Source organism: Pseudovirgaria hyperparasitica, assembly GCF_010093815.1.
Source record: "Pseudovirgaria hyperparasitica strain CBS 121739 unplaced genomic scaffold EJ05scaffold_29, whole genome shotgun sequence".
NCBI classification, from domain to species: Eukaryota; Fungi; Ascomycota; class Dothideomycetes; order Acrospermales; family Acrospermaceae; genus Pseudovirgaria; species Pseudovirgaria hyperparasitica.
The window spans coordinates 15,357-29,041 of record NW_022985577.1 but is presented as its reverse complement, the minus strand read 5'-3'; the positions used below and the strand labels follow the sequence as shown (position 1 = coordinate 29,041).

The window sequence follows — 13,685 nt, the reverse complement described above, 5'->3', positions numbered from 1 at the left end:
CATATGTTTAGACGAGAGGGGGTAGCCACTCCCGAATGGACAGGATCACGGTGTCGGGAATTTTGATATATTACGTCGTGTGTGCGTAGACCAATTTCCTCAAATTTGTTCTTTCACACGACTTCCACCATTGATACGTGGCAAGTTGGGTTATGTTCGTACGCTCTAAGGAGGGCAGGGGTCCTCAGCACGTGGCGACCCCACCCTCAATCCTCGATGGGAGGAAGCCTGCAGGTGATGAAACGGCCGCACGATGGCGTGGGAGTATTACTATCGACCAACACAGACCCTACGGCTGTCGCTGCTAATGGGCTTCGTTGCGCTCCCTTCAATTTCTATAGAGATTCAGCCTCTACAGCTGCAACCTCTTAATAACTTTGTGAAGGGACACCGGTGATCCCGGATATCGGAGCCGACCGTGCATCCCAGAAAGTCTCCCCATTCCTGTCGGTCGCAGAGTCTACTTATCCACCGCATCGCCACTTATGGACGACGCAGTCCCTCTACAGCAGACGCAGAAGGGTTGCGGATAGCATTAGTGAAAAGTAAACGACCCCTCTCGTCACTGAGACCTTTACAACCTCTACCCATAAAGAAGATCCGCTTGCCCGCTACCGACGAACACAACAACGATCAGTGCTCGGAACATAAGCTCTGAATTGCTATACAGGAGGCTCAAGAATAAAATTAGCGCTGTATCACGAGGAGTGCATGAGCTATGGCTACAGGTTCGGTCTCTGTCTCTGGCTACAATGCCGCCGTTGAGGATTTGAGAGACTCCGAATATCCTATGTTGAAACGTTTGTACAGGCTATAGAAGAGGATGGCTGCCATCACACTGACCGCTAACTAGAAACCACCTACCTTGATCATGCGGGTACAACGCTCTATCCGAAATCTTTGATCGAGCGTTTCTCCGCCGACATGATGTCTAATCTATATGGAAACCCCCATTCCGCTTCCGATTCCTCACAACGATCCATGAGGCGCATCGAGGACGCACGTTCAGAACTATTAAGCCTATTCAATGCCGACCCCGGGGACTTCGATATTGTCTTTGTGGCCAATGCTACAGCGGGCATCAAACTCGTAACAGAAGCTTTTCGGGGCTGTCCGTTGGGATTCCGCTATATATACCACCGGGACTGTCATACAAGCCTCGTAGGAGTCCGAGAATGTGCTATAGAGTCCCGATGTTTGGAGTCTGATACGGAGACAGAGTCATGGTTAGTCCAACAGCAAGAGCTATCATCGTTACCCTGCCGAAATACACTTTTTGCATATCCCGGGCAGTCCAACATGAATGGTCGGAGGCTACCGCTAAGGTGGTCTGAAGAAGCCAGATACAGATCAGAGCCTGGTCAGCCAAGGACGTACTCACTGCTGGACGCAGCCGCTCTTGTATCAACTTCGCCGTTAGATCTTGGCAGCGCAAAATCAGCCCCTGATTTCACAATTATAAGCCTTTGCAAGATATTTGGCTTTCCTGATCTCGGGGCAATCGTTGTCCGTAAAGACGCGGCGAACATCTTTGACAATCGCCAGTATTTCGGTGGAGGCACCGTGGATCTGGTAGTCTGCTCGAGAGACGAATGGCATTCTAGGAAGTCTGAAACTTTACATGATCGACTTGAAGATGGGACCCTACCGATTCACAGCATCATTGCCTTGAAATTTGCACTTCAAATGCATAAGGAGCTATTCGGGTCGCTGGAGATGGTGTCCAAACATACGCTTGCTCTGGCTAAGCAACTGTATCACAATCTATCAAGTTTACGGCACGGAACTGGACAGCCTGTCTGTGAAATATACAAAGACCCTTCTTCATCCTATGATGACAAAATTTCACAAGGACCAGTCGTATCGTTCAACATACGCAATGCACAAGGCGCGTGGATAAGCAACCATGAGTTCGAAAAGCTAGCGGCGATCAAGAAGATTGACGTCCGTACAGGTGGGCTATGTAATCCTGGCGGCATATCTTCGTCTCTTGGTCTCGCTTCCTGGGAGCTGAAACAGAACTTCTCAGCCGGACAGAGATGCGGAAATGAAAATGATATCATGCTTGGAAAGCCAACAGGTATGATTAGACTAAGCTTAGGTGCAATGAGCAGTATGGAGGATGTGTCACGATTCACTAGATTTATGCACGAGTTCTTTGTTGAACCCAGTCCAACCACTCTGACAAAGAAGCAACATATCTTGGCCCGGCCAGCACATGGCAACTACTTTGTGGAGAGTATCATGGTATATCCCATCAAGAGTTGTGCAGGCTGGAGCGTTACTGGCACATCGTGGCCAGTCCGGGCTGAAGGTCTTGCGTGGGATCGTGAATGGTGCTTGGTCCACTCTGGCACTGCTACAAGTCTCAGCCAGAAGAAATATCCAAAGATGGCTCTCCTCCGACCAGAGATTGATCTCGCAGAGGGATTGCTTCGCGTGCGCTATGTGGGTAGTTGCTCCGAACTTGATCCACGTGAGGTCATACTCCCACTGTCAGCAGATCCACGCTACTTTGCGAAGGCTGATGGGTCCAAACTTCGATCCACTAAGATCTGCGGGGATACCATATACATGAGACACTATGAATCGAGCGAAATCTCGTCTTTCTTCACTCAAGCTCTTGGAGTAGCCTGCCAGCTAGTTCGGCTCCCACCAACTGGATCCTGTTCATCTGCGTCACGGTTCTCGAAAGCTCATTTGCAGCAGCATCAGTTGTCTGTCGACGCATTGCTTCCTGATGTCTTACCGTCACCCGATGACGGGGTATCAAATCCAAAGAGACCAATCCTTCTGTCCAATGAAAGCCCCATACTCGTAGTCTCACGATCTAGCCTTAACCGGGTGAATGAGCTCATTAAGGCTTCGGGCGGTAAGGCTGCACAAGCAGAGGTGTTCAGAGCCAATATTGTAGTTGCTGAGGACTACGGCACGTTACCAGGCCTGGAACAACCTTATGCAGAAGACCACTGGCGTTACATGCAAGTCGGAAGCCAATACTTCCAGGTCCTGGGATCATGTCGGCGTTGTCAAATGATATGCATTGATCAACAGACTGGAGAAAAGAATGAAGAACCTTTTGCTACACTCGCTAGGACTCGTAGATTTGATGGCAAAGTATTCTTTGGGCAACACGCTTGTCACCTGCCTATGCTTTTAGGAGAAAGCACCATAGCCCAGAATTTCACTGTCAAAGTAGGAGAGACTGTGAGACCGTTCCTTGAAGGGGAAATAGGCGACATGGGGCTTTTGGAAGCTCATCGGCTGATGAGATATAATGGTGGTGGTTGATGTCACTGTAATGAAGGAATTGTACCCCATATACTTAGTCCTGTCGCACGATATTTACTACTACGTACGTATAAAAGACAATATTACAGCCAATGTAGATAATTCTCATATTTCTTCAAGTCAGAGACTGATGTGTTCTGAGAGCTATCTTAGCTCTGACCACGTTCATCCTTGTGAATTCTTCGATCCATACCTTTTTCACTCTCACACATGCACCACCCACTCTTTTTGGGGAATTTGTAGATCCTTAATGTCTAAATATATACCACCAGAAGATATTAGTAAATACGTATATATATTAGTATCTAGATAGTACCTATCAGGATAAAGAAAAGATCTTAGAAAAAATAAACGATATAAAAATGGAAAATTAACTCATCTCTTGTATACTTCTCTGAGGGATCTATTATACTAGAGATGCGTCTTAGAATAATTAGTGTATATTATATCTTCTCTCATTTTTTTTAAGATATCAAAAGCAAGAGAGTCTTTGGACCTGTTTTATTTTATATTGAAATAACTTATTAGGTATTAATTTTAGCGTTATATAGAATAATAAAAGATGTTGAGAATATCTCAGGTGGTCGTGGGCGAGGGAGGCATACCAAGAGTTATGTGTAGAAGATGAGAATAACCATAACAAGTCCATGGCTACTTAACCTGGGCTATTACCTTCAGGGCATTCGAGATGACTTCGCAGTTGTCGAATGGCTACTAATTACAACAGTCTATCTTAACGAAAGGGCTCATGATGCAAGGGCGGGATAAATTTGCGGTACTTCTCTCGAAACATAAGACGATAAGACTGGAAAGCGCTGAGATCAGTCATGACATTCGTCTCCATATGCGCCGTTATTGGATAGCTAAGAGCTAAACCCTTCGAATGCAGGAGGGCGGACGCGAAACTGCACTCCTTCGGTCTGGACCAATGTGCATTATGAAGTCGAAACCAACATAATTAAGCGCCTAAGGTGACCAGGACAGCAAGCCTGAAATCTGACCCGCGGATTGCACTCCACTCGTGGCGGCGGAGGCTTATCTTCTGCTACAGTTGGACTGTGGGTACGAGATACGCGTGCTTGATGAGGCGCGCGGTCTGTAACGAACCACAAGATTTCACGAACGCCTCACAAGGGTGAAAGATGTGAACAAGAGAGTGTTCGGGGTCGTTTGGGAATAGAGGCGCGCGCCCTGTACAGCGGTTCCAGATCATTGAAGGGCAGCATAAAGAGCAGCCTTCTGACGGAATTTGAGGTCCTTTAGTTCTCGGCACAACTCTGCTCCTACCATATTGCATCACTCTGTTGTACTGAGTGAGACACGCGTTCTATTTCTGTTTATCGTCTCATCTTTGCTTCACGATCATTCCTCCGACGTCGTCAAACCTTCTCAGACCAGGCGGGTGGTCTCACCGAGCAACGCGCACTGATCCATATTCGGATCGACAACCACGTTCTTCTCCAGGCTGATCTTCCGGCTTCTGCGACTTTTCTTAGAAGCATTACGCTCTTCAACCAGCAGGCCAGAAGTGGCGTAGGCCAATCAAGATCCAAGCCGTTGGACATCACTGTTGTCACTGGACTGGCGGCAGGCCTCGTAGACGTGCAAGGGCGGTAAAGCAACAAGCCGTCACGTTTCATCCCCGGTGTTTCGTACTTGCCTTTCGGAGAGTAGGACCTATTATTGACTGGCTTGGACGTCCTGCAGCGGCAAACACACTCAGCGAGTGCATTGTTTAGGGTTTCGACCAACCAGAGCGACTCTCTCTTCCTATTGGTCATCAGAACCAGGCCACTACGTCCCGATTGGGCTTACGGGCGGCTGTCTTTGCATGAGACGACGTGAAGAGAGCGTCAAGCACCACGCAGCTCGATCCAGCCAGCCAGCCAGCGACAACGTGGAACATCTTCTAACTTGTAGCCGAAGATCTACGCGCCAGGCTAGATTGCCCCTGCTCCCCGGTCCTACTCTGCTCCCGCGCCTACGTGCCACTTCCACAACCATTGAAGATACAGCCGACAGGCCCTGTCTTGGGATATTTTCACTTACGCCCAGGTTCAGCCAGGCCTGCTCTCTTGTCTCCGTCATAACTTGGACGTCTCCCACGCCCGGGCAAAATCTTTCTTCTTCTTTCTCCCTACCTTGCGACTTATCACCAAGGCTTCTAGATTCAATCTGCTCGTCGCACTGGGATTCCGAGTCATTCACTTGAAGCACGGTATACAGCCATGGCTACAACTTCGACCAAGCCCGCTCTCTCGGCGTTGAAGACTCCCCTCTCTGCCACCTATCCGTCGGAGCTGAGGAGTCCCATGATTGCCGCTTCTCCAGCCTTGGTGAAACGAGAACGTGACGACGACCTGAAGACACCCATCACTCCGCCAACTGCGTACATGGACTTCCTCAAAGCTCTGTCGCCAGTCCTTATGAGTCCACTCGCGACAGGAGCAAGCACAAAGTTTACCTTCCCTGAACGGTCTGTATCAGCATCCACGATGTCATCATTCGGCTCGAATGGCCCAACCTCCGCACCAATGACTGCAAAAGAAACGCCTTCAAGCCCGGTCACCATCTCAAGCCCCGCCTCCCGCGCCAGCAGCTGTTGCGATTCCAGCGCTTCGAAACCGGCAGCGAAGCCTGAGGAAAAGGAGAAAACAACTACAGTGTCTCTTCCACCCGCTGCACCATTGAACCCCCCACTTTCAGCACGATCGCTTTGCCGCCTTCAGATTCCGCAGAGTCCGTACTCCCCAGTCGGCCCTATACGCTCTCCTATGAGCGCACGATCAGTACACTCGCCGTACAACGCGGCTATGTCACCTCGTGAGTTCGACGACAAGAGTAAGTCAAGCGGTACCAGCCGCGCGGTTGTTGTTCGTCAGGTCACTACCCGAACCATCACTTACTCGCGGACTCCCGTCGATACTGCGCCGCCTGCGCCGCTTGATCCTGCGCCGAAAGGCAAGAGACGACGAATTGAATAAGAAAAATTCATTAAGCCGCGGCTCCGGCGTCTTGGGGACCCATTCACAAACAACTTACCACCGTACATACACCCTCTACCTCATCACAAGCGCCGCATTCTACATTTACGTCCTTCGTCACATAAATACTCGGATCTGGTACGATTGCCGCCAAAAATCTCGCCTCGAAGCTTCGACCATCTTAGACGCCAGGGAACCGTCTTACTGTTACGAAGCGCCTGTAACGCAAATTCTGTTCGTTACCTTCCACATGCCCTAATCCTGTCATGCACTACATGCCTGATTCGCGTAAAGACAAGGCCATGCAACCTCCCAACAAATTTTCTGGGTCCTGGTGATTCCCATTGCAAAAAGAAACAAGCACCAATGCCTTGCGGCTGACGGCCAATCCGCATATCATGAGCAGATCATACTTCGCATCACGAACATGAACAGGGATTACTACTACTATACGACCCAACACGTTGTTTTCTTTGTTATGTACAACCCACCATGCACCATCAAACCCTCTTTACCCCTAACCTCGAGGCGAGGTGCTTAACATCTACAACCGTCAAGTCGTCATCATCGTTTAGCCGCATTTCGACAACGACTCAAAAATCACGCATGGACTGACGACTCTGGAGTCTGGATTGTAACATTTGGGCACACAATACGATATCCGTGGGTAAGCTAACTTGGATTTACAGCTCGGCGTTTGTGGTGGGACTCAACTGCTTCAGTAACAAGCGCGTTGTTTGCATTTGCGCGCTTTTTTTTATATTATTATCACACTTGTTTGGCCCCTGTTGACAGAAGGGGTGGGGTTGAGACTTGTAGATATCGCAAGATCATGCCATTTGGAAACAGGTATCAGATGGTGCTGCTAGTTTTAGTAAGGTCATGGTAGGACAGGCCAAGCTCGATTCTTTGACTCTTCGACCTCTGAATACGACGAAGTGAATTATCATGCTCATGCCGCAATTCTAGCTAGGCTGGGATCACCAGGCTAGCGCTTAACGCCAGGAATCCATTCGGAGTCTTATTAGTCTAGCTCCATATTTGCCGCACGTGATATAGTATGATCCCGGCGAGCAGGTTATTTCGGCGCCAATGCAGTATTCCCGTCCGCCTAGTCAGCGGCCCATGAGCCCGTCATAGTTACGGATATACTATTGGCTGCTTACGCGCTGGTGGCTGAGACGCCCTGCCAACTGGTACATTTGTGCTAACTGTTTTCGGCCAACACTCATTGCATTTTCTAGATCTTACTATCCTGGCCAGCGACTATGTGATATGTCCAAGAATTTGAATCTGGTAGCCCGGTGCTGTATGCAGTGCATCGCCACATGTGACGGCCAACACGCAATGCATGGCGGAGACGAGCTATCGGGACGCATTCGACAGCCCAAACGGCGACGCTGGCAGCGTGTTACACCGCTGCTGTGGGCTTGACGTTTCCAAATTCAAAACATGCGGTAGGAAGGTTTCGTCGCCTCGGTCATCTGATCAGTATATCATACGCGTGCACGCGTACTCATGAATGGCCGATTGCGAGATAGGTTGATTGTCTGAATCTGCTGACTAGCTGGGATGTTGACACGGGACGCGAGTCTGGACAAAGTATGGATTCTCAGGCTTGCATCTCCCTACGAACTATCAAGAGCTTATTTGACAGAATTTACAATATTCTCCTATTGCCAACTGACAGAGCCTGCGACCACTAACCGACGTAGCTTCAGGGCTAGGCCCTGAGATAATGAATGCTGGACGAAGAGGTAAAGATTGTGAATCGAAAGCTTCAAAGCACAGCGTAGTTCACATCTACCCATTCCTGGATCCTATCGAAGTTCCTACATCGATGATGTGTATTGAAGTCCGCTTTGCCTCCGATGAAAGAATGTGGTACCTCGCGTATCAACAATGGGGTGACGTCCCCGAAACATTGCAAAGACATGCGTAAGCTCTCAATGCAATGATCTACATGCATTCTGTTCATCAGTCGATCCTCGGACAGACCATCTGGAGTACCAGGATATTTGCCAACTTGCCACCATGTGTATCCTCGAATCATGTTCTGTAGACAAGTAAGTTTCCTGGAGGCGAATTTCTCGAGTCCCGACTCACAAGACAATGCAGCTGGTGATAAACTTCTAATATGGCAGTATAGCCTGTACCAACTTCCGCGGGAACATGCTGTAAGTTGTCTGCTTCTGTCCGGTTCAACAGATGAATCCTGTCTCTGGGAACTTCAATCCCAGGCCCTGACAGTTCTGTTAGCACATGGCTCTTTTACATTGCACGAATATGTAGACGCATTGCTCAGGACTTACTTGTCGTCAGATTAAACCATGCCTGTTCTCTCTCAGGTGTTGGAGGTCCGCGATATATACCGTGAGCATCGAAATCAGCGTCGAAATCAATGTTCACGTATTCCACAGCCTCTAGAGCCGGTGCTGTTTGTTTGCGTCAACATCCCAGGCTTGCATGGCAAGTGCTGCAACATACAGTAAGAACTCAGCTGCTTTGCACATTGCACGTCGCTCGGTCGGTGGAAAATAAGGATGCAACAAGCTATGAATGTGGATATAATGCAAAGATAGAGCACCGACAGTACGCTTCCAGGCATGCGTGCTTTATATCGTACAAACATGCTGGGAGGCGTCAGTTTCATATACTCAAACCGAGCACCAAGCCCTTGATCACTTTCGAACAAGGAAATAGTTTTCTGTTCTAGAGACATGATGGAACAAGATGTTTGAATCGAGCTTGTGAACCTCAGCGAGTCGTCCGTGGGCAGGAGGAGCAGACGAGAGTTGAGGAAATGTCCCGCCATCCACTTTGCGCCGCTTAAGGACAAAAGTATGACATGTTACATCGGCCTTACATGCTCTCTACAGAGGCAAAATACAAATTGCAGGTTTCTAGATATGCGTCGAAGTTACATGCCATCACCGCGCTTACGCAGCACTCGGCTACACCATACAACATGTAAAGCATCAAATCTAGAGGCCCCCTCCTCCAGATTTCGACCACACTAGATTCTCACTGCATCATACCCCTACCTGTGGCTCTATGTTTCGACCTTGGCTCATCCGCAAGACCCGGTCTCTCGGCCGGCACATATCCCGGGTTACATTTTAGTCATGGGTGAGCTCAGTGACCCAGGGTACTACAGACGAGTATTGCGGTGGTCAAATGATGCGTTACAATGACAACAGTGATATCTAGAAATTGTGATCTCAAAGACCTCTCCCCAATGCTGTCAAAGTGGTTGAAGCCCGTGAAAGAAGTGAGATATGCTCCAGCAAACGACGAAGAGCCTTCGTTGTTCGATAAGGAAGATCGCACTTCCATCAATGGCAAGAGGTTGGAGGAATACTCTCGCCTGCTTTGGCAATGCATATGTATATGCATGTTTTTTTACGGAGCAATCGTGCAGTGGTATATGAGCAGCTCGACATGTTCTATCAAAGAATGTCTGAGACAAACAGCCCTTTGGTGTACGGACTTTTGTTCAATTGGAGTTGGATTATCGCGTGACTGACTCTTTACAGCCCCAATACTCGATTCAGTGGAATACGAGCTCTACAACTTCTCATCGAGCGACCTATATAACGGTCCTCCAACACCTGAGCGTGAGCGCAACTGGAAGGCGCTCGAAGCAAGTAAGTCCTCCTCCTACGTCTCTTCAATTGGGCAAAGCTGATGTGGTGTCGGCAATTAGTGCCTCCAGTGTTCATACCCAAGGCCAGCATTACCCTACTCAACCGTTCCACTGAAAGCAAACTACTGAAATCTGGCGACAATAACAAGAACGGATATATCGGCACAATCGAAGTCTTTCATCATCTCCACTGCCTCAATTCCGTACGTCAATATGTCTGGCAAGACCAGTATCCGAAAGATCTTAGGCCATCATTCTTGGAGCACAATGAATCACGGGCGCACGTGAGTCATTGCATATCAACACTTCGCCAGGCTCTTATGTGCAACGCCGATCTGACACCATATCTGTGGTACGAAGGAGAGGACGGCGGCCCTGCAAAAGAAGACTTTGGAGCGGCACACCAGTGCAAGCGATTTGATAGCATTGTAAGTGCTACGCTTCGACATGGTACTAGGTTTCCAGATGGCACTTTCGGCTAGAATGAACTTGTCTTATCTCGTTGAGCTTCTGAGCTGTATAGTCTCGTGTCTACACACACACGCTTATTACGATGTCACATTCAATGAAATAGCATTCATCCAAGCCATTGGTGACAGACTACCCCTACTGCAGGGAAGAATTAGGGAGATATGAATAATCAGCGCATCGTAAGATGGCGGGTTTTGCATTATTCGGCATGTTCAGAAGGACTTTACTAGCCTCCAGATTGTTCAGAACATAATCACTCTCTCTAGGCGTAAAGATCGTGGTGCGCGAATCTATCCTCATCAAGACAAATGAGGCATGTCACCCCGGCCTTCCAAGATGGAGCCTCGTCATGATTACTAAGATTACACCGACCAGTAGGCATGTCGAGAATTGATTGCTACAACAGCTGTGTGAGCTTAGAACTGATGAATGTCCATTGTGATGCAATGCATAGTAGCTAGGATACTGTGTATCTCTAAGGACAGAGGCCCCTTTTCATATGCCATAGTAAGACCCTCCTGTGCTCAACTGTGCTAGTAGACTGTCAGATTGCAGTCTCACATGTAGCTACCATTCCAATTGAGCCTCGACTCTCGATCTGCTGGCCTCGTATGTGGTGGAACGTATAGGCGTATTTCTTACTGCATGTTATGTCCATGTCAGGATATCAAGAGCTTCTTTGATCATGGGGGCGAGTGAGTGTTGAGGGCGAGATTAGCGCTCACACTGACAACTAGTCTGCATTGATGTAGTGACCTACTATATCAAGTAAATGCGGTCTCAACACCCGAAGTAGTCTTTAGAGTAACAGTGATTTAGTAGATACTTCAGTGACTTGACATTGTCCATGGGCGCCACAAATTACGGACTAACAAGCAATCTGCTACTTTTTCATCGCTGTTCAGTGAATATAAGTACTAACTTGCATAGGCAGGAGGAGCTTTGATGACTCGACAAAGGCTGTGGGACTCTCGTCACAGCTGGACCACTTCAAGTGAGCGAAGCGTCGCACAGCAGGCACGCATTTGTTGAGTTTGCCAGGTCTTGCCACCATCGCTCTCTTGGGAGACAATGTGCGAAAAAATTAGTGGAAGCAATAAGCACGAATAAGCATGGGCAAGCTTCTACTTAGACGAAACAAGCCTTATTGAACGTGATCTGGTCAGTGTAACAGAACCCCGCATCCCTGGCGCAACGTCTGCGTGAGTGTCCCAGTCCCAGAATGGATATTGCGTAGAGGCTCTCGGCTTGCAGGCCAGGCGAGGAGAGAGTTCTGGTCGGTAGAATTCTTGAAGCAGTCAGCTTGAGCTGAGCCTTATGCATGAAAGAGCATGTGACGGGATCCAGGATCTACTTGAGGCGGCGAGGTATGATATTGAGTAAGATACACAAGCTTTGTACGATTCGATTGATTCATGACTGTCAGCAGTCATTGCATGTGTTTACTTTGTTACTCAGAGATGAGCCGACGAGAAGAGGTGATTGTCGCCACCGGCGTTTCGATTTGACATGATGCAACTCATAGTAACTACATGCATCTCGACGTGAAAGAATCCCTTGGAATCACGGCACTGTCCATTTTTCATCAATCCATTCCTCGATTTTGTCAAAGTTACGACACTTGTGGTGGGTGTTGAAATCCGCTTTGCGCCCAACTGGTCCGCCCAACTTGATCAAAACAGGCGTTACATCGCTCCAGCACTGAAACACGAGTCGCAAGGACTCAATGCAGTGGTCAACATGCATGCGGTTCTGCACTTCGCTCATCGCCAGCATAGGCGGTGGGTTTGGGTATTTGCCGGCTTGTACCCATGTGTAGACTCGAAGCATGTTCTATGTGTTGTGGTCAGATGTCATCGCCTATCAATCGAGGGCTTATGAGTTGACCCACCAAGCAGTGAAGCTGATGGAAGACTTCTACAAGTCCAATGTAGCCCGTCCCGATATCTGAAGGGACATGCTTCATCATATCGGCTTCCGTACGGTTGAGACCATGTATCTTGTCGACTGGAACTTCAATGGCATGTTCTACGGTTATGGTAAGATTTAAGTTGGAAATGAAAGTCATAATCTACGAACTGGTAACCAGTTTGTTCCAAGCTTCCTCTCTCTCCGGCGTAGGAAGTCCACGGTAGATGCTTGTCGAGTTAAACTCGTTGCCAAAGTCCGTTTCGTAGTATTCCACTGAGTCTAGTAGCGGAGCTGTGAAATTCAAGTAGCATTAGTATACAGCACACGAAAGAGAGTTTTGGTCACATACACCATAGATTTAGCTGCTTAGTACACTTTTTGTCGTTTGGACCTATGTTCTGAGCGAGGAAAATCAACAGTGTGAGCAAGCCGAATAATATCAAACTGGCTATCCGGAAAGACCAAGATTCGCGCACACGCGGCCCAACTTCTTCCACGACCTTGGAAGGCTCGTCGCCATTCTCTGAGGGTAGTAGAGCGTACTGTTGCTCGTGTAGCTGGTCCATATAGACGGCGGTGGAGAGAGGTGAATTTCAGGAGGGGAAGTGAGGGTAGGACAGGTCATGCTGGAGGAGGAGGTGTTTAGACTTTGCTGTGACAGCTTCAATGGTCTACAAGGGGAAGTAGATTTGCGCCAGATTTTCGTTGATCTGTGTGGCACTCTTGCAATGCAGATGATTACTTGGCTTATATGCATATAATCTGCTTATTGTAAGACGTAAAGACTACCCTACTTCAAGGGAGGGGGTAGGTAATGTATGGTTCATTCGAAGTCACCCCCCCTTTTGATGGATACAGAAAGCCTGCCGAGCCTATTCAATGAGGTGGTTTGTTATGCTGTCCATCTCGCAGGCTACCCCTGTAGGTGACATCCGTGTGCAAAACATATTACTCGATGAAGCAAAGTCCAATCCAATACTCAGGCCCGCGATGGTTACATCGGTGACAGGGAGAATGCAGGTTTAGTAAAGCTGCGGCTAGTGCTTGCGAGTTGGAGTAGATGGCTTACTGATGAAGTTATGTGTTAGTGGCAACAGTGAGGTGTCTGATACACTACGAATTTTGCTAAGATGACACTTGATATACAGCTAAATGATTAGATAAGGTAGATGGGGACAAGCAAGACTTTCTCAATCCTTGCGCATATTCTCTTTCTGAAGCTTTTCAACCGAGCTTGTGCACTATAATCTGCACATCTGGAGCCTGTACATGCAGCGAGGGATGACATGGTCACTCGAGATGTGACATTAGCATTGTGGGTTGAGGAGTGTATCTTTAACTATAGCTTTAATCGACCTGAGGTTCGAAAAAAATATTAATAT

General features: G+C 48.3%; 5 protein-coding genes across 5 annotated transcripts; 3 read left to right on the top strand and 2 right to left on the bottom strand.

The window, feature by feature from the left end:
• The first annotated feature begins 260 nt into the window (after positions 1-260).
• On the top strand, positions 261-3,583 carry EJ05DRAFT_480945 (PLP-dependent transferase). Its single transcript, XM_033744967.1, has 2 exons — positions 261-800; positions 854-3,583. Exons 1-2 carry the CDS (start codon positions 719-721, stop codon positions 3,289-3,291), a joined length of 2,520 nt encoding a protein of 839 aa, XP_033595245.1. The 5' UTR covers positions 261-718; the 3' UTR covers positions 3,292-3,583.
• A 1,713-nt stretch (positions 3,584-5,296) lies between these two features.
• On the top strand, positions 5,297-6,395 carry EJ05DRAFT_238004 (uncharacterized protein). Its single transcript, XM_033740028.1, has one exon. The coding sequence runs from the start codon at positions 5,520-5,522 to the stop codon at positions 6,273-6,275; it is 756 nt and encodes a 251-aa protein (XP_033595244.1). The 5' UTR covers positions 5,297-5,519; the 3' UTR covers positions 6,276-6,395.
• Positions 6,396-7,806: 1,411 nt separating this feature from the next.
• EJ05DRAFT_480943 (uncharacterized protein) lies at positions 7,807-9,167 on the bottom strand. Its single transcript, XM_033744966.1, has 4 exons — positions 8,763-9,167; positions 8,588-8,710; positions 8,382-8,518; positions 7,807-8,331 (listed from the first exon to the last, which is right to left on the bottom strand). The coding sequence occupies exons 1-4, from the start codon at positions 8,995-8,997 to the stop codon at positions 8,056-8,058; spliced, it is 771 nt and encodes a 256-aa protein (XP_033595243.1). The 5' UTR covers positions 8,998-9,167; the 3' UTR covers positions 7,807-8,055.
• Positions 9,168-9,465: 298 nt separating this feature from the next.
• Positions 9,466-10,403, top strand: EJ05DRAFT_505670 (uncharacterized protein; the record flags this gene model as incomplete). Its single annotated transcript, XM_033747727.1, has 3 exons — positions 9,466-9,757; positions 9,812-9,922; positions 9,982-10,403. The coding sequence occupies 3 exons, from the start codon at positions 9,466-9,468 to the stop codon at positions 10,401-10,403; spliced, it is 825 nt and encodes a 274-aa protein (XP_033595242.1).
• Positions 10,404-11,759: 1,356 nt separating this feature from the next.
• On the bottom strand, positions 11,760-13,008 carry EJ05DRAFT_515376 (uncharacterized protein). The gene is made up of 4 exons (XM_033748596.1): positions 12,653-13,008; positions 12,472-12,594; positions 12,284-12,420; positions 11,760-12,225 (listed from the first exon to the last, which is right to left on the bottom strand). Exons 1-4 carry the CDS (start codon positions 12,867-12,869, stop codon positions 11,956-11,958), a joined length of 747 nt encoding a protein of 248 aa, XP_033595241.1. The 5' UTR covers positions 12,870-13,008; the 3' UTR covers positions 11,760-11,955.
• Between the last annotated feature and the right edge of the window lie 677 nt (positions 13,009-13,685).

What these genes read in the sequence shown, in the direction of transcription:
- EJ05DRAFT_480945 (XM_033744967.1), top strand. Translation starts at nt 719, where the DNA reads ATGGCTACAGGTTCGGTCTCTGTCTCTGGCTACAATGCCGCCGTTGAG. An exon ending in CGAATATCCTATGTTGAAAC is followed by an intron (nt 801 to 853) that starts GTTTGTACAGGC and finishes ACCGCTAACTAG; the next exon opens with AAACCACCTACCTTGATCAT.
- EJ05DRAFT_238004 (XM_033740028.1), top strand. Translation starts at nt 5,520, where the DNA reads ATGGCTACAACTTCGACCAAGCCCGCTCTCTCGGCGTTGAAGACTCCC.
- EJ05DRAFT_480943 (XM_033744966.1), bottom strand. Translation starts at nt 8,997, where the DNA reads ATGTCTCTAGAACAGAAAACTATTTCCTTGTTCGAAAGTGATCAAGGG. An exon ending in AAAGCAGCTGAGTTCTTACT is followed by an intron (nt 8,711 to 8,762) that starts GTATGTTGCAGC and finishes GCAAACAAACAG; the next exon opens with CACCGGCTCTAGAGGCTGTG. An exon ending in ATCACCAGCTGCATTGTCTT is followed by an intron (nt 8,332 to 8,381) that starts GTGAGTCGGGAC and finishes ACTTGTCTACAG; the next exon opens with AACATGATTCGAGGATACAC.
- EJ05DRAFT_515376 (XM_033748596.1), bottom strand. Translation starts at nt 12,869, where the DNA reads ATGGACCAGCTACACGAGCAACAGTACGCTCTACTACCCTCAGAGAAT. An exon ending in TAAGCAGCTAAATCTATGGT is followed by an intron (nt 12,595 to 12,652) that starts GTATGTGACCAA and finishes TGAATTTCACAG; the next exon opens with CTCCGCTACTAGACTCAGTG. An exon ending in TTGGAACAAACTGGTTACCA is followed by an intron (nt 12,421 to 12,471) that starts GTTCGTAGATTA and finishes CCATAACCGTAG; the next exon opens with AACATGCCATTGAAGTTCCA.